General features: G+C 33.4%; 1 protein-coding gene across 1 annotated transcript in view; it reads right to left on the bottom strand.

Annotated features, from left to right (window-relative positions):
• LOC148956313 (G patch domain-containing protein 3-like) overlaps positions 1–22,500 on the bottom strand; it is a 273,613-nt gene that overhangs the window by 214,605 nt on the left and 36,508 nt on the right. The window contains exons 2-3 of the mRNA XM_089094902.1: positions 9,223–9,413; positions 3,427–3,607 (exon numbers count right to left, since the gene is read on the bottom strand). Coding sequence (XP_088951028.1) covers positions 3,427–3,607; positions 9,223–9,413 — 372 coding nt within the window. The remainder of the gene's footprint in view (positions 1–3,426; positions 3,608–9,222; positions 9,414–22,500) is intronic.

Raw genomic sequence — 22,500 nt, 5'->3', positions numbered from 1 at the left:
GTTTCCGAGGCAAAGACATTAATGATTTGAATCTATTCCTGGAGCAGTACCTGTCAGACATTACTAAACTTTGCCCGGAAACAATTTGATTAATGATTGACAGCAAAGTGAGAAAAATACTGTTTTTCCATTCTCACTGACAAAAACCATGAAACATACATAAATTGCTGTTGACATCCATTAAAATGAGAAAGTTCCTGTTTTTTCATTCTCACTGAAAAAAACCATAAAACCATCCATAAATGTGAAAAAATTCCTGTTTTTCAAATTCTCACAGACAAAAACCATAAAACATCCAGTTTTTTCAAATTATCACTGACAAAGTCCATAAAAACATACAAAAATGTGACGAAATTCCTGTTTTTCAAATTCTCACTGACAAAATCCATAAAAAACATCAAATAAATCGACCGACACACATAACCATCCATGAATTATGTAAAAAAAGTTATAGGTGGCAGCAGGGGTGAGTCGTGGGGGCTTTAGGGTCACTTCTACTGTCACTATCTCACTGAATAGATCATATGCAGTATTTGGACACTTTTCCTTTATTACACGCGAGAAAATTTGTTTCATCCATCATATTTGCAAAACTCCTTAGGTTCTTATTATTCATTTCACGGTAAAACGAAGCCCTTTCATTTCGTTTATTTTCCTTTGACTGATTCAGCTTTATTTTACTTATTAAAAGAAGGTGATCCGAGCCGTCGGACACAACCACATCTGCTTGGGATCTTTGAAGTAATCCATCATTAACGAAAAAATTATCAATTAAAGATGCCGAGAGATGCGAAATCCGAGTTGAAATAGTCACAAGAGGACAACTATCACGTGACACCATCATATTAACAAAATCTGAGCTATTCGCTCTTTCTAGTAAATCTATATTAAAATCTCCCATCATAAATTTGTTTTTATTTTCATTATTAATTTTATCTAACAATGGTTCAAATTCATCAAGAAAAAAAACTAATATCACATGACGGATTTTTGTAAATTAATCCCAAAATCAAGTTCCTTTCCCCTTCATTTTCTATTTCAATGAAAAGTGTTTCGATTCCTACCTTCAAGCCCCAGAGAAAGGTCAGCCCTAACCCAATATTGTGTACCTTCATTAATCAAATGGTCTAGACCTCCCAGCTCCATTGTGGTCCATTCTCTTTGCTCTCAGATATATCTTGGTAAAGAAAAATCTCATGGCAGTGACCTGATTGAAACAACTGTCTCACAAAGGCATATAATACACAGTTTCTTATCGAACGAACTTAAAAGTTCGCATAAAGAAGAATATGCCGTTCTTAGACCTTGGCAATTCCAGAAAACGATCGCTCTTTCTGCACTCGCAGGATTTGAATACTCATAAAGATTATTCGGATTCACATAATTACTTGGGCGACAATTCAACGAAAAATCATCGATGCATTCATCATCCCCCGCAAGTGTGTCACGAGCTTGGCTTCCAAGAATAAACCGGTTTTTTTCGAATTCATTCAAAGTGTCATCATATATATTCGCACTCATTGAAGAGGGTTACTACATTTACGAAAAAAAAAACAAAAAAAATAAAAACATACTGATAGGCAGAAAAAAGAAGGAAAAAGAAAGAGAGAATAAAAGAAAAGAAAAAAAAACGTGAAAGGAACTGAAAATTTGGCTATAAAATACAAAAGGGAAAACACGCATACAAGTAATTCAACAACACAATTTACACAACCAAAATTATATGGTCAGATTCGGCAAACGAACCACTTTAGCCATAGCTCGAATTTTACGGGTCTCTCCCACTGAGTTTTTTTTCCAAAAATCGTCCCGTTATTCGACTAAGCATTTCTGTTTCCAAGCTTACTCTTAGCCAAGTTTAAGAATCTGCTTCTTTTTTGATGTTAGGTACTCGGTGACAAAAATTCCCGACCGAGCAAGCTTTGACTTACATGCAAACACTTTTCTTTCAATTTCAGCAGACTTGAACGCAACCAACACAGGCAAAGGACGCTTTTTTGCATTTACAATGATGTCCGAATCAGTATAATTTGCTCGAAATTTAAATACAGAAACTATTGCGGTCGAAGAAAAATCAGAAATTTGCATTTTATCACACTCAGAGATGGGAAGACCCCCACTATAGTCAACACCATGAAATACGAGCTGATTCAGTCGTTTTTCCTGCTCTATATCATCAAGACGGGTTTCAAGCTGTTCAACCCTATTTTCCAGGGCTAGGTTAATGTGTTGAAGAGCCCGTAGTTTGTTTTCAATCTCATCAAACTTAGTCAAATACTGAACGAGTATAGAGTCGTGAATCTGAGAAACGATAGTCAACCATATCCGCACTATTTTATATTCCAACTTTTTTACATACCTCTTTTTCAATATCATTTCGGATATTGGATTTAAGTGTGTCCAAGTCCAATGAAACAGCGTTTACTGAATTGACTGATATGTATGGTATATTCGAACCACTAATCTGAAAGTGCTTATGAGGAAAATCAGCTAATTTCGCAAAAGCGTTCGCAACACCTAATTCATTTTTCTTCTTAGCCTCCTTTGAAATGCTAACAAAGGTCGAAAGCTGTGAGGCTGTTGTTGTCACGATTTCATGGCTTCCGTAAGAAAATACAACGAAAGATATTTCATTGTTCTTGGCCCTAATTATGTCCAACACTCGGCAGGGCCATGGTGGATAACTTCTGAATTTTGCTAGAACAACAGTATCCTTAGTGAACTGAACCATTGAAATGTATTATCAAAAAGGCAAAAACTACACTTAACTTTGAATAGGTAGGTCAACGTGAGCTTGGCAATCACCTTATGATAAGTTCATCAGTCCAAATATCCAAAAAATTGTATCCAATTTCATTCAATATCCAGTTCGTTAATTATGTCCAACAAATCATATCCAATTTCATTGAATAGGTCACTGTGCTTTTGTAGGTAACAGGTTTTAGATAACATAATACAAATCACACACAGGTCCTTTCGCTTTGAACAACGAATAGCTGGGTCGACACCATTTTTCCTTAATTCTAGTATTGACTGTGCATGTATGCCCGAGTAAAATGCGTGGCGTACGTCATATTTACCAATAGCCAGCCATTCATTAGAAATATACGCATCTTACGCAACATTTGCTACAACATGTAATGCGTGAGCGCATCCCATTCCTGACCGGAAACCAAACTGGTGGGAGGGACCTTGCAACACTTCCTAATGCCACATATTATTAACAATTCAAAAAGCTTGCAAAAAACAGAGGAAATAGTTATCGGTCTATAAGAAGAAGGTTCTGTTGCGGGTATAATGTTTTACAGTAAGCTTTAAGGTTAAGTTTTTTAGCAATAAAATATACATAAGTTTTATTAAGAAAAATAAATGTTCGTTAGACATATGATGCAATTAGAAAGAAAATTTGTTTAAAAATAGAAATACCTGTTTTTAGGGAATTCCAGTCCCAATCTTCTGATAGTACGTGGCGGCAATTGACATGACCGAATAATATCTAGAAAAACTTTCGTCGAAGTTCCAACATTACCATGTGGCATTTCTTTTGGTGGCCTAAGCTCAGGATGCATAAGCACTCTTTCTGTGACATGAATGTGGTCAATATTTACTGAAAATAATGTAGTTTTGAGATCACTTGCAGTGGAAACTGTTGCATACATTTTTTTAGCCACGGAACCTTGTAAATAGAAGTGACGGCGTTTACCATTATTCTCTATTGTTATTCAATAGAGAATGTGAAACTCGGCGTCTAACATTATTCCATATTATTACCATTATTCTCTACTGTTTGCATGACTTGTATAACTTCTATGCACACGATTCAAAAGACGTGTAACACCTGTCATACATGTTTACTAGTTACATCTACGGTTTGAGGCAACGTTCTTGAAGTTGTTCTAAGGATAGCCATGACATTGCGACAGCCTAGCTAACAGCACTTATTCTCCCATGAAAACTAAAATAACAAAGTTAGAAGTTAGGGAGTTAAGAGCAGGCAACGGAGAAACAGAAAGCACGAAATGACGGAGGAAAATATAGCAGCAAATCAATCAAACCGGACCAGAACTGGCGAACGTGATCTCTATTAGGTAATAGTGAAGAGAAGTAGAAATGAGGAACTAATTTTATAAGCTCCTGTCTCCATCCCCCCATCAAGGGAAGTCCAGAAAAAAATGACATATGGTACGTTTCTTAAGCCAGGATTTGGCCCAAACAAAATTTGCCATGTCTCTCATCGACTTCTCAATTTTAGAATTAGGTAAAATGTGCATCTTTCATCTCTATTCTCTGAGTAATCTCACATCCACTCCATTCAAAAATGCCACTTTTATATAAATTCTAAACTTAAAATTTACAACAGCACCAATAAATCATGGCTTACACCCGACGTTGAATTATCCATGTGCCAAAATAATTTGAACAAAATACTCCTGCGAAAAATACATTGAAAAAACAAAGGGAAAAAAGGGCTTTTATTGAGATGATCCCTGTGTAAGGAAACCTCTATCCAGTGATTCTAATGACCATTGACCGGCTCGTAATCGAACCGAGATTTCAGGAAGGATGAATCACCCATTATAAGATAAGTATAGGAAAAACTTAAATATTTTATTGTAACTCAGTACTACCAGTTTTGTTTTAGCTTTGGGGGATCAGAACATGACCTGATCTTTGTTGGGGACAAAAATGAGAGGGATATATTAAATCATATCATGCTAGCAGAAGGGGTATCAAATCTCAGCCAAAGTTGATCAAACAGTTCGTGGTAACGAACTGTAAGTAAGGAGCGACCCGGCTAACCGAAACTCTAAAAGACGGAATTTTGATACCAATAGATACATCAAAAGAATCATATTTTAATTCTGATTTCAAATATATAACTTTCATCAAGTTTAGTGCTACCCATCGAAAGTTACGCGCCTGAGAAAATTTGACTGATTTTTAAAAAAAGGGGGAAAGACCCCTAAAAATTATAGAACCTTAATGAAAATCACACCATCATATTCAGCGTATCAGAGAACCCTACTGTAGAGGTTTCAAGCTCCTATCTAGAAAAATGTGGAATTTTCCATTTTTTGCCAGAAGAAAGATCACGGATGCGTGTTTATTATTATTTTTTTTTTCTTTTTCCCCAGGGGTGATCGTATCACCCAGTGGTCCTAGAATATCGTGGGAGGGCTCATTGGAACGGAAATTAAAAGTTCTAGTGCCCTTTTTAAGTGACCAAAAAAATGGAGGGCAACTAGGCTCCCTACGCTCATTTTTTTCCCAAAGTCACCCGATCAAAATTTTGAGATAGCCATTTTTTTAAGCATGGTCTAAAATATTATAACTATGTATTTTATGATGACTTAATCCCTCAAAGCCCCCAGGGGGAGGGCTGAAAGTTATGAACTTTACCCAATGTTAACAAATAGTATTGGTTATTGGTAAGTATACAGAAGTTTTCAGGAGGTTTTTTTCTGGTAGTGGGGGGGGGGGTCGGGGGTTATGTTGGAGGATCTGTCCATGAAGGAAGTTTTCATGGGGGAAGAGAAATTGCCACGAAGGGGGCGCCGGACTTGCCAGCATTATTTATTGGTTATTGGGAAGTATACAGACATTTTCAGGAAGGATATTTTTCTGGAGGGGGGGGGGCTGGAGTAGGGGGTTACTCTGGAGAATCTTTCCGTGGAGGATGTTTCTTTGGGGTAAGGGACATTTCTATGAAGGGGGCGCCAGATTTCCAAGCATTATTTAAAAAACGATCCGAAATTAAATAAAACAAACAAGTTTTTTCAACTGAAAGTAAGAAGCAACATTATAAGTTAAAACGAACAGAAATTATAACGTATATGAGGGGGTTCTCCCCCAAGTCAAAACCTCGCTCTTTACGCTACAGTTTTTTTAGTGCTTTCAAAAGAGCTATCTATTCTAATTAAGGGGTTTTTGTGATTCAGGGGTTTGTGAATCAAATTTTTTTTTAAATTTTAACGTAAAGAGCGTCGTATTGACTAAGGGGAGAACCCCCTCATATACGTAATAACATATACGTAATAAAAAAAAAACAATAAAAAAACAAGCAATACGGCTCAATAGTAATCGAAACTTTTAAAAACGGAATTTTGATGTCAATAAATGTATCAAAAGAATGGGTTTATAATACTGATTCTAAATATATAAATTTTATTAAGTTTAGTATTACTCATCAAAGGCTACAAACCTGAGAAAATTTACCTGATTTTGTAAAGAGGGAGGAAACATCCCCTACAAATGAAAGAACTTTAATGAAAATCCCACCGTCAGATTCAGCGTATCAGAAAACCCTAATACATAGGTTTCAAGCTGATATCTGCAAAAATCTGCAACTTTGTATTTTTTGCCAGAAGAAACATATACGAATATAGAAGTTAGTTACGTAAGTTAATTTGTAAATTACGTAATAACCAAATTTAGAGATATCTATTTAGCAAAAGAGAATGAAAATTTTTATGCAAATTTTGTTTACTTATTCAATGACGGCGAGCCAAAATAATAGCTGTATTAAGTAAAAAACGATCAGAAATTAAATGAAACAACAATTTTTTTTAACTGAAAGTAAGGAGCGACATTAAAACTTAATACGAACAGAAATTATTCCGTATATGAAACGGGCTGTCCCCTCCTCAACGCCTCGCTCTTTACGCTAAAGTTTGACTCTTTCTCACAACTCTATTTTTTAAAACAATAAAAAACTTTAGCGTAAAGAGCGAGGCGTTGAGAAGGGGACAGCCCCTTTCATATACGGAATAATTTCTGTTCGCTTTAAGTTTTAATGTCGCTCCTTACTTTCAGTTTAAAAAACTTGTTTTTTTTATTTAATAGAGAGTAAAATCCAAAACTCATAGTTGCGCCTCCTAGCAGTCTGTACAATTTCCAACCTCTGCAAGAGACAGTAGGGAAAAGGTGTTCATACTTGTTTAGCAAATCTGATCACTGGGCAGATAAGCAGAATTCATTTGGCAAGAACTGATGGAGAGCTAAAACTATGATGTTAGTGTCCATGCTTGATTAAATCTCTTTTGGGAAAGAACTCTATTCTTGTCAAATTCAACTGCAATAATAGCGTGAGAAACTTATAATGCAAGACAGAAAAAGCACTAAAGCACACTGCAATGGAAACTGCCAGGAAAACAAGAAACAAACTTAGTGAATAGCAGAACAATTATTTGATACATAAAAAAAAAATATGAATTTAAAACAAGCAGCCAAAGAGGTGATGATGGCAGGTAAAATTCTCAAATCATCATCAAGTAAATGACAGCTAACAATAAATAAAAGTTCGAACAGGGATAAATCCTTTTATTAGACAGTGATAATTCACAATTAAAAATATACTGGATATTTTGGTGACATGTACAGTGACCGTCATCAGCAGAAATACATAATCCGCTGACAAAAACGCAGTGTGGTCTGCAATAGTTTCTGGATTTTGAGGTACGTTAAAGTTTATTAATACTTACATCTCTGAAGTTTTTGATAAGTGGAAAATTTCCAATACAAATTGAGTTTTTATTCTGATGATTCTGCAGAGCTTTTTTTAGTTATTAAATTCGCGGCGCCAGGTATAAGTAAAAATCTAATTTGTCGCTAGTCTTTTATTGAGGTTTTAGATGAATTTTGACTCTTTTGGGTATGACACTAAGAGCCTGGTAACATTTAACTTCTTTTCAGAGAAGAAATTTATGAAGCAAGATACATAAAAAATCAGCACGCTCGCCGGAAAAGAAGAAGAAGCACGAATATCAAGTAAAAGACTACCGAAAATTAGTTTTGTACTGGAATTGAAAGCAGCTCCAAGTTCTTGCAAGCATAGAAAAAACTGATATACTGGCAATAAAATTAACTTTGCAAGGCAAAGAGGAACTGCTGAAAGTCCCTAAAATCTCCCATCTTCTGGAGAAAAGCAGGTTGTGGTTGTTTGCCAAGCAGCAGAGGAGGGAATGGTGTATGATGAAATGACGTCTACAAAATCGGGAACGTTTACTTAACGAGCCCTTGCAATCTTTACATTTTTGGTTAGTTCTGAAAGGCTTTTTTAAATTATTGAGAGCTACAATGTGACTCTGCCCCCTAGCCTGTGACACTTGGAATATTCAAAGAAATCTTGACAAGACCCAACAAGAACATTTTGATAACAGGCAGCAAGGATGTACCAGATGGTGTTCTATCTACCATTTTGGACTTGTTAGACATCTGCTTTCTACACAGAGAAAACATCAAGATGATTACCCAAAATAGATCGACTTAGCTAAGGTTTTTCTCAGTGGTATTTTATACAGCATAAGTTGTAAGTCATGCTAGGTGGTTTGCAAAAGCAATTTATGTACTGAAGATCTACCTCTACCCAAAATATTCTCGCTTATATAATGGAAAAAAGAACCTTACATGCTGTGATTAAAGCACCAACGGATAAATCATCAGGACATAGATCCAGAAATACGAAAGGTCATGCTGTAAAATTTCTAAAAAGCTACTGAAAAATTTGATAATCCTATCATTGTGCATTAAGCACCAGAAAAAAGAATGTCAGACCAATTTGAAAATACAATGACATTCCATAAAAGATGAAAATGAGAAATAAAAGTTATGCTGCATATCTTTGATGAAAGACCACAATAAATATTTTATTTCCTTATCTTTTCTTCCTTATAGAAACTGGTAGACTAAAAAGTATGTATAATTTTTAATATTTCCAGCTACTTCAAGAATTACTTCAACTGTAAGGCATTCAAGAGTTATTTAGTAGGTGTCTGATTCAGGTACATTTTTGCACGGTCAGTTTCATTGCTAATTCGAGTAAGATTAAGAATAACGGACGGCAACATTTTAACCTGCAAAAAATAATCAATAGCCAAAGGTTACTCTAATGTAGATACTTAACAAACAATTTTTATTACCAAGAGAGGGGGAACTTAAGTTTGTTTTTTAGACTGCTAATGGCGAAATGTTTTTCAGCTAAGTCTGAAAAAAAAAATCTATAAATGTTTTACAAATCCTTTGTGATTAGGATTCATTGGTACTTGTATTTCGCAGATTTTTTTTTATCCCAAAATAAGGGCATGATTCTTAGGAACAGATCTTCAGATAGATGAAACATCTTGAATATTGAGAAAGAGGGAGCTACCTCAAAAGTTACCAAAGAGTCAAATTGCTTATTCTCTTATTGAATTTTGTGATAGATAAGAAGAGATAAGCCCTTACCAGGTTTCAATTTATCACTTTCTTGTTTATTGACAAGAATAATCTTGAGCATACATTTATCTTCATATTCAACACATTTTCTGTCAATCCAGCATTTGTCATGGTAGAACTTCAGAAACCTTTCAGAGAGATCAGGAGCCACCTTGACCAAGCAGCATTGGTAATTGGAATCTTCTGCATCGGGCCTATGTCTAAAAATAGAAACCTTGCGATTAATTTTAAGAGAGAAACCTCCCTTCCTTATTTGAGTGTTGTTCTTTGTCTGTGTAAAAAACTAGTTATATAGGGAATATGTGAATGTCTTTTTATAACCACCATTTTATTAAAGCACCAGAGGCAGAACTCTAGTGCTGCTTCAGTAAAGAGGTAAATGCCTGAAATACTTTTTTTTATTATTTATTCTTCTCCCCCCCCCCGAGCTGGTTCTACAAGAAGAGCCAGTTTTTTAAAACTTTAAAGGGGGCTCACTTGATTGGAACTAAAAGAGTCCTAGCGTCCCTTCTTCCTACCCAGTCCCCCTGTAACCCCCAAATACATCCAATCAAAATTTTAGGATAGTGATTTTGCTCAAAATAGTTAAAACACCCGATTAAATATGAATCTGGGAATGGCATAGCTCACATGGTTCCTTGAATCTGTGGTATAAATAGCACCAATTTTCAATTATTTACACATAGACTTCATAATGACCAACTAGGGGGTGGGGCTTATTTGACATTGGGTGAGCAATTGGCTAAAAAATTTCTGAGATGTTTGGGTAAAAAAAGATAAAGTATTTTGTTGTGTGACAGGGGGGAGGGGGCGGCAGATGAAAGCAAATCGGCCAAAAACTTTCCGTTGCTGATCAGTTTGAAACTTATAGGCACGTCCTTCAGACTAGAGAAATCTAATGTACAACAAATTTTTGTTCCAGGGCACCTCCCAAAAAAGGGAGCCCAATATTTTTTGTCTCAAAGAATTAAACCGTCTATGCTTAAGTCCTTGGGTTATGGTGCGGTTGTAAAATTACCGCAAAATAAAAATCTGGTAAATAAAATTGTTAAAATAAGGTAAAACTGGTAAAATTAAGTGAAATTGGGTAAAATACGGTACTCCCTAGAAAATATAGTACAGGTTGCTGTCTTAGAGTTGCCATATAGCTAGAAAAATCGTTAACCAAATCAAAACCTATTTATCAAATAAATAAAATGGTGTTAATCCAATTTGAGTGCCCCAAACTAAATAGTATGTTAACAAAACTTGAATTCATTTGCATTGAGAAAATTTCTACCTATTGGATTTCAGAATAGCTTCCAGTTTAAGTACTCTCCCCCCCCCATACCTGTACGTGTAATTAATTCCCTCAAATATAGGGGGGCATGTAATGTGTTTTCCAATTTGTAGGGGGGCCCACGAGCCATATGATATTGCTTTTTGAAATTATTTTAGCGGAAAGATTACGTAAATTGTTCATTAAAAGAGAATAAGCTTATGCAAATAAGGACAAATAATCGTAGGCAGCGCAATATCGCTGCCTAAGTAAAGAACAATGTTGGCACAATGTATTATTATTATTTTTTTGTTTAGACCAGGGCACTTCGTATCGAAGGAGTTGTCGTAGAAACATCTAAAAGGGCTCATTCGATTGGAAATTGGAATTGCTAGTGCCCTTTTTAATAGTCGAAAGTGATTGGAAGGCAACTAACACCTCTTCCACGCCCACTATTTCCCCAAACACATCCAATCAAAAATTTGAGATAGCCCTTTTGTTCAACGTAGTAGAAAGATCTGAAAATTATGTCTTTCAGGAGGACACTCCCCCCACAGCCCTCAGGGCAAGAATTGTAAGTTATGCTCTGGGGTATACGAGGTTTTTATTGAAAGCGTTGTCATAGAAACTTGAAAAAGGGCTCATTCAATTTGAAAATGAAAGGGCTAGTGCCCTTTTTAATAGTCGAAAGTGATTGGAGGGAAACTCAGGCACGTACGCAGGAATTTGTAGGGGGGGCAATTTGTTTCAAGGGGGGGGGCCAAATCCTTCAAACCCACTATTCTGTGAGAGAATTCAGAAAATTATGGGAAAGTGAAAAAAATCGTGAGATTTCGGGGGGGGGGGCGGGCCCGGAGGCCCCCCCTGCGTACGTCCCTGGGGCAACTAACCCCCCTCTCACGCCCACCATTTCCCCAAACACATCCAATCAAAATTTTGAGATTCTGGAAAGTTTGAAAGTTCTGGAAATTAGGTCTTTGAAGATGACAACCCCCCCCCCCAAAGCTTTCAGTGTAAGGGTTGTAAGTTGTGCCCTGGGGGCAATTAAGGTTTTATAGAAAGAGTTGTTGAAGAAAGTTAAAAAAAGGCTCATTGGATTGAAAATTGAAAAGGCTAGTGCCCTTTTTAATAGTCGAAAGTGATTCGAGGGCAACTAACCCCCTCTCATGCCCACCATTTCCCCAAACACATTCAATCAAAATTTTGAGATAGCCATTTTGTTCAACGTAGTTGAAAGGCTCGGAAATTATGTCTTTGAGGATGACTAAACCCCCAGAGCCCCCAAGGCAAAGGTTCTAAGTTATGCCCTGGGAGCATATAAGGTTTTTATAGAAAGCGTTGTCGTAGAAACTTCAAAATGAGCTCATTCAATTGGGATTTGAGAGGGCTAGTTCCTTTATTAATAGTCAAAATCGATCGGAGGGCGAATGCTCTCCGCCAAGTCCACCATTTCTCCAAAAAACTTGCGACCAAACATTTTGATATAGCCATTTTGTTGAGCGTCGTTGAAGGGTCCAAAAATTACGTTTCTGAGTACGACAACCCCCCCCCACAGCCCTTAGGGCTAAGGTTGTAAGTTATGCCCTGGGGGTATATAATGTTTTTTATAGAAATCGTTGTTATAAAAACTTCAAAAAGGGCTCATTCGATTGGGAATTGAGATGGATATTGCCCTTTTTAATAGTCGAAAGTAATCGGAGAGAGAATCCCCTCACGCCCATCAATTCCACAAACATATCCAATCAACATTTTGATATTGCCCTTTTGTTCTACATCGTTGAAATGTCTGTAAAATATGTCTTTGAGGATGACAACCCTCCCCCCATAGCTCTTAGGACAAGGGTCGTCAGTTATGCCCTGGGGGCATATAAGGTTTTTATTGAAACCGTTGTCGTGGAATCTTCAAAAAGGGCTAATTCGATTGGAACCTGAGAGGCCTAGTGCCTTTTTTTATAAGTCAAAGTGATCAGAGGGCAAATGCCCCAACCCCCTACGCCCCTCATTTCCCCAAACACTTCCAATCAAAATTCTGAGATAGCCATTTTGTTCAGCGTATCAGAAAGGTCTGAAAAATATATCTTTGAGTATAACGAATCCCCCCCCAGCCCTCAGGGCAGGGGTTGTAAATTATGCCTTGGGGACATATAAGGTTTTTATAGAAAGCGTGGTCATATAAACTTCAGAGGGGGCTTATTGGATTGGTAATCAGACGCTCTAGTTTTCTTTTCAAGAGTCAAAGTGATGGGGGGGCAGCTATCCCCGCCACATACACACACACAAACTTACGTCGTTTTGTCCTGAAATGCATCTAATGGAAATTTTGAGATTAGCTATTCTGTTCAAAATGGTCTAAATATCCTATAACAAGGCTTTTGGGGTCGAAAAAAAAACACCCAGAGATTAGGGACAAGGGTTATAAATTATGCCTAGGGGGTATTTAAGGTTATTATGGAAGGGATGGTTGTTAAACTTTAGAAGAGGCTCAGTCTTTCTCCCTGAAAAAGACTAGGTCAATATAAAAAATTAATTAAAAAAACTTTTTCTACAAAATAAGTTTTTAAAAAAAAGTAAAGAACTCCATTAGACCAAAAAAGAACAAAAATAGAATCAAATAATCTACCAAGCATACAACTACCAGAAGTCAGTATCAATATATAAATGAAACCAAAAACAAACAGAAATTAAAGTAAATAACAGAGTCAAACTCAAAACGAGCAGAAATTAATTTGAAAAATTCCTTGAACTATTTTCACTTTTATAACTTTAAGAAATCAAAAATTAATTAAGATTTTAAGGAATAAATATCAGCATATGTATATTAAACTGACATTGCACCTTTTTTCAGTAAATTCATTTGAATTTTTTTCAGCAAAATACAAATTCTATTCTGGCTTTTAGAAAGCATAGTGGATTAGAACCCTACTCATATTAACTTCTGCTCGTTTCCAGTTTGACTTTGTTATTTATTTTAATTTCTGTTTGTTTTGGGTTTAATTTATTTATTGATGCTGACTTGTGGTAGTTGTATGCTTGATAAATTATTTGATTCTATTTTTGGTCTAATGGAGTTCATTACTTTTCAAAAAAAACTTACTTTGTAGAAAAAGCTTTTTTAATTAATTGTTCATTAAAAGAGAATAAGCATATGCAAATAAGGACATATAATAAAAGAAAAGGGCTAGTCGAATACCAATTTATCACTAAATCATAAACACTCAACAATGAAATCACTCAGTGCAATTAGCAATTATATCGCTTTCTTTCGCCCTGTTGTGTAGCCATTAAAAATCACAGTAACAATATCATATCCAGCCCTGTTTCGGTAGCCTTTCGGTAGTTTTGCATGATGAAAACTACAAGGTGCCGTAAAAATATATCAGTAAAGTATGTAAAATACCAGTAAAATACATAAAATATATAAATTACGTGAAACAATAAAACAGGTGAAATACCAGTTTTACCCCCAACTACGCATTGCACTACCGACCCAAGGTAGCGAATCAGAAGTCTTAACAACGCAGCATTTAGCATTATTAAAAATCTGATTTGGTTGGAATGAAAATCCACACGCTTACCAACTTCGAGGGCTATGATGATCTCAATCTTTTTGTCGATTTAAATAAAAAAAGAAGTTTCCTTAACTGAAAGTAAGGAGCAAGATTAAAACTTAAAACTAACAGAAATTAATACGTATATCAGGAGGTTGCCCCCTCGTCCATACTTCATTCTTTACGCTAAAGTTCGAATTTTGTCCCAATTCTTTAAGAATCACTCCTGAATCACAAAGGCGGTTAATTAGAGAAAATAGCTCTTTTAAAAGTACTAAAACACTTTAGAGTAAAGAGAGGGGTATTGACGAGGGGGCGAGCCGCTCATACGCGCAATAATTTTTATTCGTTCTAAGTTGATAGTTTTTTTTGAAATAATGCTGGGAAATCCAGCTCCGCTCCATGGAAAACTCCTTTCTCCCATGTAAAATTCATCCATGGAAAGATCTTCCCACGTAAAAAATACGCAGAAATACGCAGAAAACACGCAGAAATACGAAAAAAAGAAGAAAAGAAAGAAATGAAAAATTACGGTAAAATGCATAAAATAACCAATTTTACCCTGACCAATTTTATCATTTACAACACAAGGCTATGGGGACCCGAATATACAAGGAAAGTAGAAAATAAAATATTGGTTCCAGTAGAATGGCCATAATAACTCCCACCCCTCACCCCTGCTGCCAACTATAACTTTTTTGCACCCCAAATATGGGCATAGCCTCCCTAGGGAGAACACGTGGTTAATGGGGTCAATGGTCTCTTTCTCCAGGTGTGTTTTTGGCACACCCTCAGCGAATGTTATGCCGTCCACGAATTTGGAAAACCTGTGCTGTCGACCTAAATTCACCTATCGTGAATCAATAATTCCCCTTAGAAACAACAAATTAATTCCCCTTTCTTGACAGATCAATCAAACAATGACATCATCTGTCAGACTTTAAAAATTTTCGCCTAGAAACAATTCTCCAGGAATAGATCCAAGTCATTAATGTCTTTGCCCCGGAAACAACTCTTTTGGTCGAACTCCAAAGGATATTAATAACCAAACTCCATGGAAACAATTCTCCAAGAAACATATTACCGATGAATTGTTTTAGCGCGGGAATCAGGTTTCTTATTAATTTGAAATGCATTAGCGCAGAGATGCCAAAAACAAAAGGAACACGCTGAATTAAGTTTAGGGATTATTTGGGCGAAACTGTTTTAGACAGGTTATGGAATTATTTCGGAGAAACAGTTAGAGACATTTTAAAAGATGATTTTTGAAGAGATTTTGGAAGAGAATTTGAGGGTGAAACTCTGTGGTCGTTATAATACATAAGTTTCATTTGAACAGTGTTGTGTGGTCCTCTACCACAACCCCAAAGGCTTCCAATCCCCCTACCCCAACCCCGAAGGAAGCCCCCAGTCCTCAAAGGTCCCCCGGGCTCCCAAAGGACCACCCGGCCCTCAAGGGTCCCCCAGACCCCCAACGGACCCCCCGGCCCCCAAAGGGCCCCTCCCCCCTTGGCCCCAAAGGGCCCCTCCCCTCCCTCTTCCTCCCTATCCTCCCCCTCCTCACCGCCCCCTCCCTCCTCCTCCTCCTCCCCTCCCCCTTCCCTCCCCCATTTTTTATACTTTTTTTTGTGCATTGAGACACAGAACAAACCCCTCCCCCCGGCCCCTCCCCCTCCAAAGGTCTGATTTTTCAAAGTTCATTTTGAATTTCCTTCGTTGAAATGCAAGAGTTGGAATTTTTCTGTTGTGTTTGGTTGTGGTTTACGTTGTCTATGTAAATTCCAAAAGAGATTACAAATTTCATTTAGAAAGTTTTTCCTTTAAAATCTAGATTAGGACATTATCCGAGGTTTTCGCTCGTGGATTACATTTTAGCAGTAAAACATACTAGTGTTTTCAATATTCATTTGTAATTTCTCTCTTTGAAATGAAAGAGTTGGGATATTTCAGTAGTGTGTTTATATAGTTTACCATGTCACTCTTAGATTTTCTTTATTTTTCAAAGTTCAATTTGAATTTCTTTCGTAGAAAGGCAAGATTTGGAATATTTCAGTAGTGTTTAATTGTGATTTAACTTCTCACAGCTACATTTTCTTAATATTTCAAAGTTCATATTGAATTTCTTTAGTTGAAATGAAAGAGTTATAATATTTCAGTAGTGTTAACTTTGTTTGGTTGTGGTTTACCTTGTCACTGTTACATTTTCTTGATTTTTCAAAGTTCATTTTGAATTTCTTTTATTGAAAGTCAAGAGTTGGAATATTTCTCTAGTGTGTTGTTGTAGTTTACCTTGTCACAGTTACATTTTCTTTATTTTTCAAAGTTCATTTTGAATTTCTTTTGTTTAAATGCAAGATTTGGAACATTTTAGTAGTGTTTGGTTGTTGTTTACCTTGTCACAGCTACATTTTCATTATTTTTCAAAGTTCATTTTGAATTTCTTTAGTTGAAATGCAAGAGTTGTAATATTTCAGTTATGTTTCGTTGTTGTTTACCTTGTCAGTGTTACATTTTCTTAATTTTTCATAGTTCATTTTTAATTTCTTTCATTGAAATGCAAGAGTTGGAATATGTCAGTAGTGTTTGATGGTGTTTTACCTTGTCACAGTTACATTTTATTGATTTTTCAAAGTTAATTTTAATTTATGTAGTTGTAATTGCAGAGTTGTTATACTTAATTAGTGTGTCTCTGTTGTTGACATTGTCACACTTACATTTTCTTTATTTTTTAAGGATCAGTTTTAATGTTTATAGTTGTAACACAATATTTGGTATAGGTAAGTTTTATTGTTTTAGTTATGAACACTCAAAAGTTTCATTGTATTTATTATTAAAAGTTAATTTATAAATTATTTATATTAAATTCCATGGATTGAATATGTCATAAGTGGGAGGGTGTGTTTTACATTGTCCAAGTTAAATTTTCCTTATTTTTAAAAGTTAATATTGAATTTCTTTCGTTGAGATGCAAGAGTTGGAATATTTAAATATTGTTTTGTTGATGTTTACAATTACAAATTTAAATTTTCTATCTTTTTCATATTTCATTTTGAATTTCTTTTGAGGATATGCAAGATTTGGAATATTTCAGTAGTGTTCGGCTGTGGTTTACCTTGTCACAGTTAAATTTTCTTGATTTTTCAAAGTTCATTTTTAAATTATTTTTTTGAAATGCACGATTTGGAATATTTCAGTGGGGTTTGGTTGGGGTTTACCTTGTCACAGGTAAATTTTCTTGATTTGTCTAAGTTCATTTTGAATTTCTTTCGTGGAGATTCAAGAGTTGGAATATTTCATTAGTGTTTGGTTGTGATTTACCTTGTCACAAGTACATTTTCTTGATTTTTCAAAGTTCATTTTTAATTTCTTTACTTGATATTCAAGATTTGGAAGATTTAAATATTGTTTCTTATTGTTTCAGCTAGTAACACTTACATTCTAGTGATTTTTCTTGGGTAACTTTGAATTTATTTCGTTGAAATGAAAGAGGTGAACTATTTCAGAAGGGTTTTGTTGTGGTTTACCATGTCAATTATTCATTTTCTTGATATTTCTATTTACTTTTTGTATGGCTTCCAAATCTATGATTATGATGGTCCAGTAGAGTAGCGTTTGGCCGGGATTGTAATCGACAAAGTTACATTTTCTTGATTTTTCAAAGTTCATTTTGAATAGCTGTCGCTGAAATGAAATTGTTGGACTAGTTACAAGGTGTGGGGTTATGATTTACTTTGTAAAAGTTAAATTTTATTGATTTTACAAAGCTTATTTTGAATTTCTTTCATTGAAATGTAAGAGTTGGAATATTTCATTAGTGTTTTGTTGTGGTTTACCTTGCCTCACGTACAAATACTTGATTTTTCATGATTAATTTTTAATTTTTGTTGTTGAAATTTCAGATGTGTAATATTTCAGTAGTTGATTTGTCGTTGTATTCTGGATCAAAGCTACAGTTTCTTGGTTTTTAAATTTTCAGTTTGAATGTATGTCTTTGAAATGCACTAGTTGGTGCATTTAAGTAGTGTTTGGTTGTCGTATAACTTGACAGACTTACATTTTCTGGATTTTTAAATGCTAATTTTTAATTTCTCTCGTTGAAATGCAAGAGTTGGAATATTTCAGTAGTGTTTGGTTGTGGTTTGCCTTGTCACAGTTACATTTTCTTGATTTTTAAAAGTTCATTTTGAATTTCTTTCGCTGAAATTCAACAGATGGAATATTTCAGTAGATTTTGATTATGGTTTAACTTGTAACAGTTACATTTTCTTGATTTTTCAAAGTTCATTTCGAATTTCTTTCGTTGAAATGCAAGAGTTGGAATATTTCAGTAGTGTTTCGTTGTTGTTTACCTTGTCACACTTACATTTTCTTGATTTTTCAAAGTTCATTTTGAATTTCTTTTGTTTAAAAGCAAGAGTGGGACTATTTCAATAGTGTTTTGTTGTTGTATACCTTGTCAAAGTAACATTTTCTTTATTTTTCAAAGTTCATTTTGAATTTCTTTCGTTGAAATGCAAGAGTTGGAATATTTCAGTAGTGTTTGGTTGTGGTTTACCTTGTCACAGTTACATTTTCTTGATTTTTCAAAGTTCATTTTGAATTTCTTTAGTTGAAATGAAAGAGTTGTAATATTTCAGTAATGTTTCGTTTTGGTTTACCTTGTCACATTTACATTTGCTTTATTTTTCAAAGTTCATTTTGAATTTCTTTCATTTAAATTTAGGAGTTGCAATATTTAAGTAGTTTTTGTTTGTGGTTTACCTTGTCACAGTTACATTTTCTTGATTTTTAAATTTTCATTTTGAATTTATTTCGCTGAGATGAAAGTGTTGGAATCTTTCAGTAGTATTTGGATGTGTTTTACCGTGTCACAGTTTAATTTTCTTAATTTTACAAAGTTCATTTAGAGATTCTTTCATTGAAAAGCATGATTTGGAATTTTTCAGTATTTTTTTGCTGTGGTTTACCGTGTCAAACTTAGAACTTCTTGTTTTTTCAAAGTTCATTTTAGATTCCTTTCCCTGAAATGCAAGAGTTGGAATATTTCAGTTGTGTTTGGTTATGATTTAAATAATCACAGTTACATTTCCGTTATTATTATAAGTTTATTTTGAATTTTTGTCATTTAGATGCAAGAGTTGGAATATTTAAGTAGTGTTTGGTTCGGGTTTACCAGGCCACAGTTAAATTTTCTTTATTTTTAAATGTAAATTTTTTGTTTATTTCTTTGTAATGTAAGTTTTTATATAATTATTAAGCGTTTGGTTGTGGTTTACTTTTTCACTTTTTCTTGATCGTTTTTTTTATATGTTAATTTTTTCCTTATTTTTCTTTTCAGTTAGTTTTTTAATATTTAAGTGGTGTTTGGTTTGGGTTTACCAGGTCAAATATTGATCTTATTGTATTTTAAATGGTAATTTTTAATTTATTTAGTTTTAATAAAAGAGTTTAAATATTTAAATAGTGTATGATTGTGTTTTAAATTGTCAAAGCTACATTTTATAGATTTTTCAAAGTTCATTTTTAAATTATTTCGATGTAATGAAAGAGCTGGCATATTTCAGGAGTGATTTTTTGATATTTAAAGTCAATTATTTAATCTTTTTTTTTATTTAACGTTTCAGTTTGAATTTCTTACGTAGATGTAATATAATTTTACTATTTAAGTAGTGATTGGATTTTTTTTACCTTGAAACATTATAATATAATTTATTATTCATTTTGCATTTTTTAATTATGTAGTTGAAATTCAAGATTTTGACTTTATCAGTAGTGTTTGGTAGTGGTATAACTTGAAACAATTATAATTTATTGTTTTTTAAAATTTCATTATTAATTTTTTAGTTTAAATGAAAGAATTTGAATTTTTAAGTAGTGTTTGTTTGTGGTTTAACTTGTCTCAGTTACATTTTATTGACTTTTAAAATTTCATATTTAATTTCTTTAGTTTAAATTCAATAGTTTTAATATTTCAGTAGTTTTTTTTTATTTTTTTCATCGTCACAGTTACATTTTATTTTTTTTTTAAATTTTATTTTTTAATTTATTTTTTTTTATTTAAATTGTTGGAATATTTAAGTATTGTTTGGTTATGGTTTAAATTGTGACAGTTACATTTTATTGATTTTTCAAAGTTCATTTTGAATTTCTTTCGTTGAAATGCAAGAGTTGGAATATTTCAGTAGTGTTTGGTTATGGTTTACCTTGTCACAGTTACATTTTCTTGATTGTTCAAAGTTCATTTTGAATTTCTTTCCTTGAAATGCAAGAGTTGGAATATTTCAGTAGTGTTTGGTTGTGGTTTACCTTGTCACAGTTACATTTTCTTGTTTTTTCAAAGTTCATTTTGAATTTCTTTCGTTGAAATTCAAGAGTTGGAAAATTTCAGTAGTGATTGGTTGAGGTTTACCTTTTCAAAGTTACATTTTATTGATTTTTAAAATTTAATTTTTAATATATTTAGTTGAAATTAAAGAGTTGGTATATTTCAGTAGTGTTAGGTTGTGGTATACATTGTCACAGGTACATTTTTGTGATTTTTCAACTTTCATTTTGAATTTTTTTAGTTGAAATGTAAGAGTTGGAATATTTCAGTATTGTTTCGTTGTTGTTTACCGTTTCATAAATAAATTTTTCTTGATTGTTAAATTTGATTTTGAATTTATTTTTGTTTAATTCATGATTTGTAATAGTTATGTAGTTTGTTTTTGTTATTTTCAGTTCCACATTTACATTTTCTTTTTTGTTAAATGTTATTTTTGTATTTATTTAGTTGTAATTAAATAGTTGTTCTTTATTTGTAGTGCTTGGTTTTTGTCTAAAATGTCGTATGTACATTTTTTTGATTTTTAAAAGTTTTTTTTTAATTTTTTTCATTGAAAGTCATGTGTTTGTAAATTTTAAATGTTTTTTTTCGTACTTTTCCTTGTCACTCTTAAATTCTCTTGATTTTACAATGTTCATATAGAAATTATTAAGGTGTAATGATAGAAATTGAATATTTCATTAGTGTTTTATTGTTGTTTAACTTGATACAGATATATTTTCTTGATTTTTTAAGGTTCATATTGAATTTTTGTTATTGATATGTAAGAGTTTGAATATTTAAGTAGTATTTCTTTGTTTTTTACATTGTCACACTTACATTTTCTTGATTTTTTAATTATCAGTTTGAATTTCTATAATTGTAACGATCTTTTTGGTTTATGTCTTTTTAGGTGTTCTGTGGTTTTCCATGCATCTTATTCATTTTATTTTTTTTTAATATTCAATTAAGTATTTCTTTCGTTGTAATGGTAGTGGTGGACTATTTCAGTATTGTATGTTGGTTGTTTACCGTGACACACTTACATTTTCTTTATTTTTCAAAGTTCATATTGAATTTCTTTCGTTTAAATGCAAGAATTGAAATATTTCAGTAGGGTTTTTCTGTGTTTTATATTGCCACATTTTCATATTCCTGATTTTTCAAAGTTTATCTTGATTTTCTTTCGTTGCATGAGTTAGATGCATGATTTAGAATATTTCAGTTGTGTTTGTTCGAGGTTTGGAATGACACAGTTAAATTTTCTTGATTGTTGAAAGTTTATCTTGTTTTTCTTCCGTAGAAAAGATATATTTCGAATATTTCAGGTTTGTGTGGTTGTGGTTTCTCGTTACAGATTTTAAAGTTATTGATTTTTAGTATTTCATTTTTGAATTCTTTTTTTTAAATGCTATAGTTTTTCTTTGTCAGTTTTTTTGTTTTTTTTAGTTCCTTTTAAATTTTTATTTATCTGTAGATGTATATTTTCATTTTTTAGTTCTATAGTGTTTACGAACTATTTGTACTATTTAAGTAGTGTGGTGATTTGATTTAAAATTACTCATGTACATTTTCTTGATTTTTCAAAGTTAATTTTGAATATCTTTACTTGTTATAAAAGAGTTTTAATATTTCAGAATTGTTTGGACGTTTATTAAATGTTCTCTTTTTCTTTTTCTTGTTTTTTCTAAGTTAATTTTGTATTTCTTTAGTTGAAATGAAAGAGCTGGAATCTTTCAGTAGTATTTGGACGTGTTTTAGGGAGTCGCAGTTACATCCTATTAATTTTTCAAAGTTCATTTATAATTTCTCTCATTTTAAAGCAAGACTAGTAATATTTCAGTGGTGTTTTGCTGTGTTTTACCTAGTCAAAGTTAAAATTTTTTGACTTTTATAACTTTATTTTAATTTCCTTTTCCTGAAATGCGATAGTTGGAATATTTCAGTAGTGTTTGGTTATGATTTAAATAATCACAGTTACATTTCCGTGATTATTAAAAGTTAATTTTTAATTTTTGTCATTTAAATGTAAGAGTTGCAATATTTATGTAGTGTTTGGTCTTGGTTTACCTTGTCAAAGTTACATTTTCTTGATTTTTCAAAGTTCATTTTGAATTTATTTCTTTGAAATGCAAGAGTTGGAATATTTCAGTAGTGTTTGGTTGTGGTTTACCTTG

Source organism: Artemia sp. Qi Xiang Cuo, chromosome 1 (assembly GCF_049724085.1).
Source record: "Artemia sp. Qi Xiang Cuo chromosome 1, ASM4972408v1, whole genome shotgun sequence".
NCBI classification, from domain to species: Eukaryota; Metazoa; Arthropoda; class Branchiopoda; order Anostraca; family Artemiidae; genus Artemia; species Artemia sp. Qi Xiang Cuo.
The sequence above is the reverse complement of the archived record's forward strand: the minus strand, read 5'-3'. Positions and strand labels throughout refer to the sequence as shown.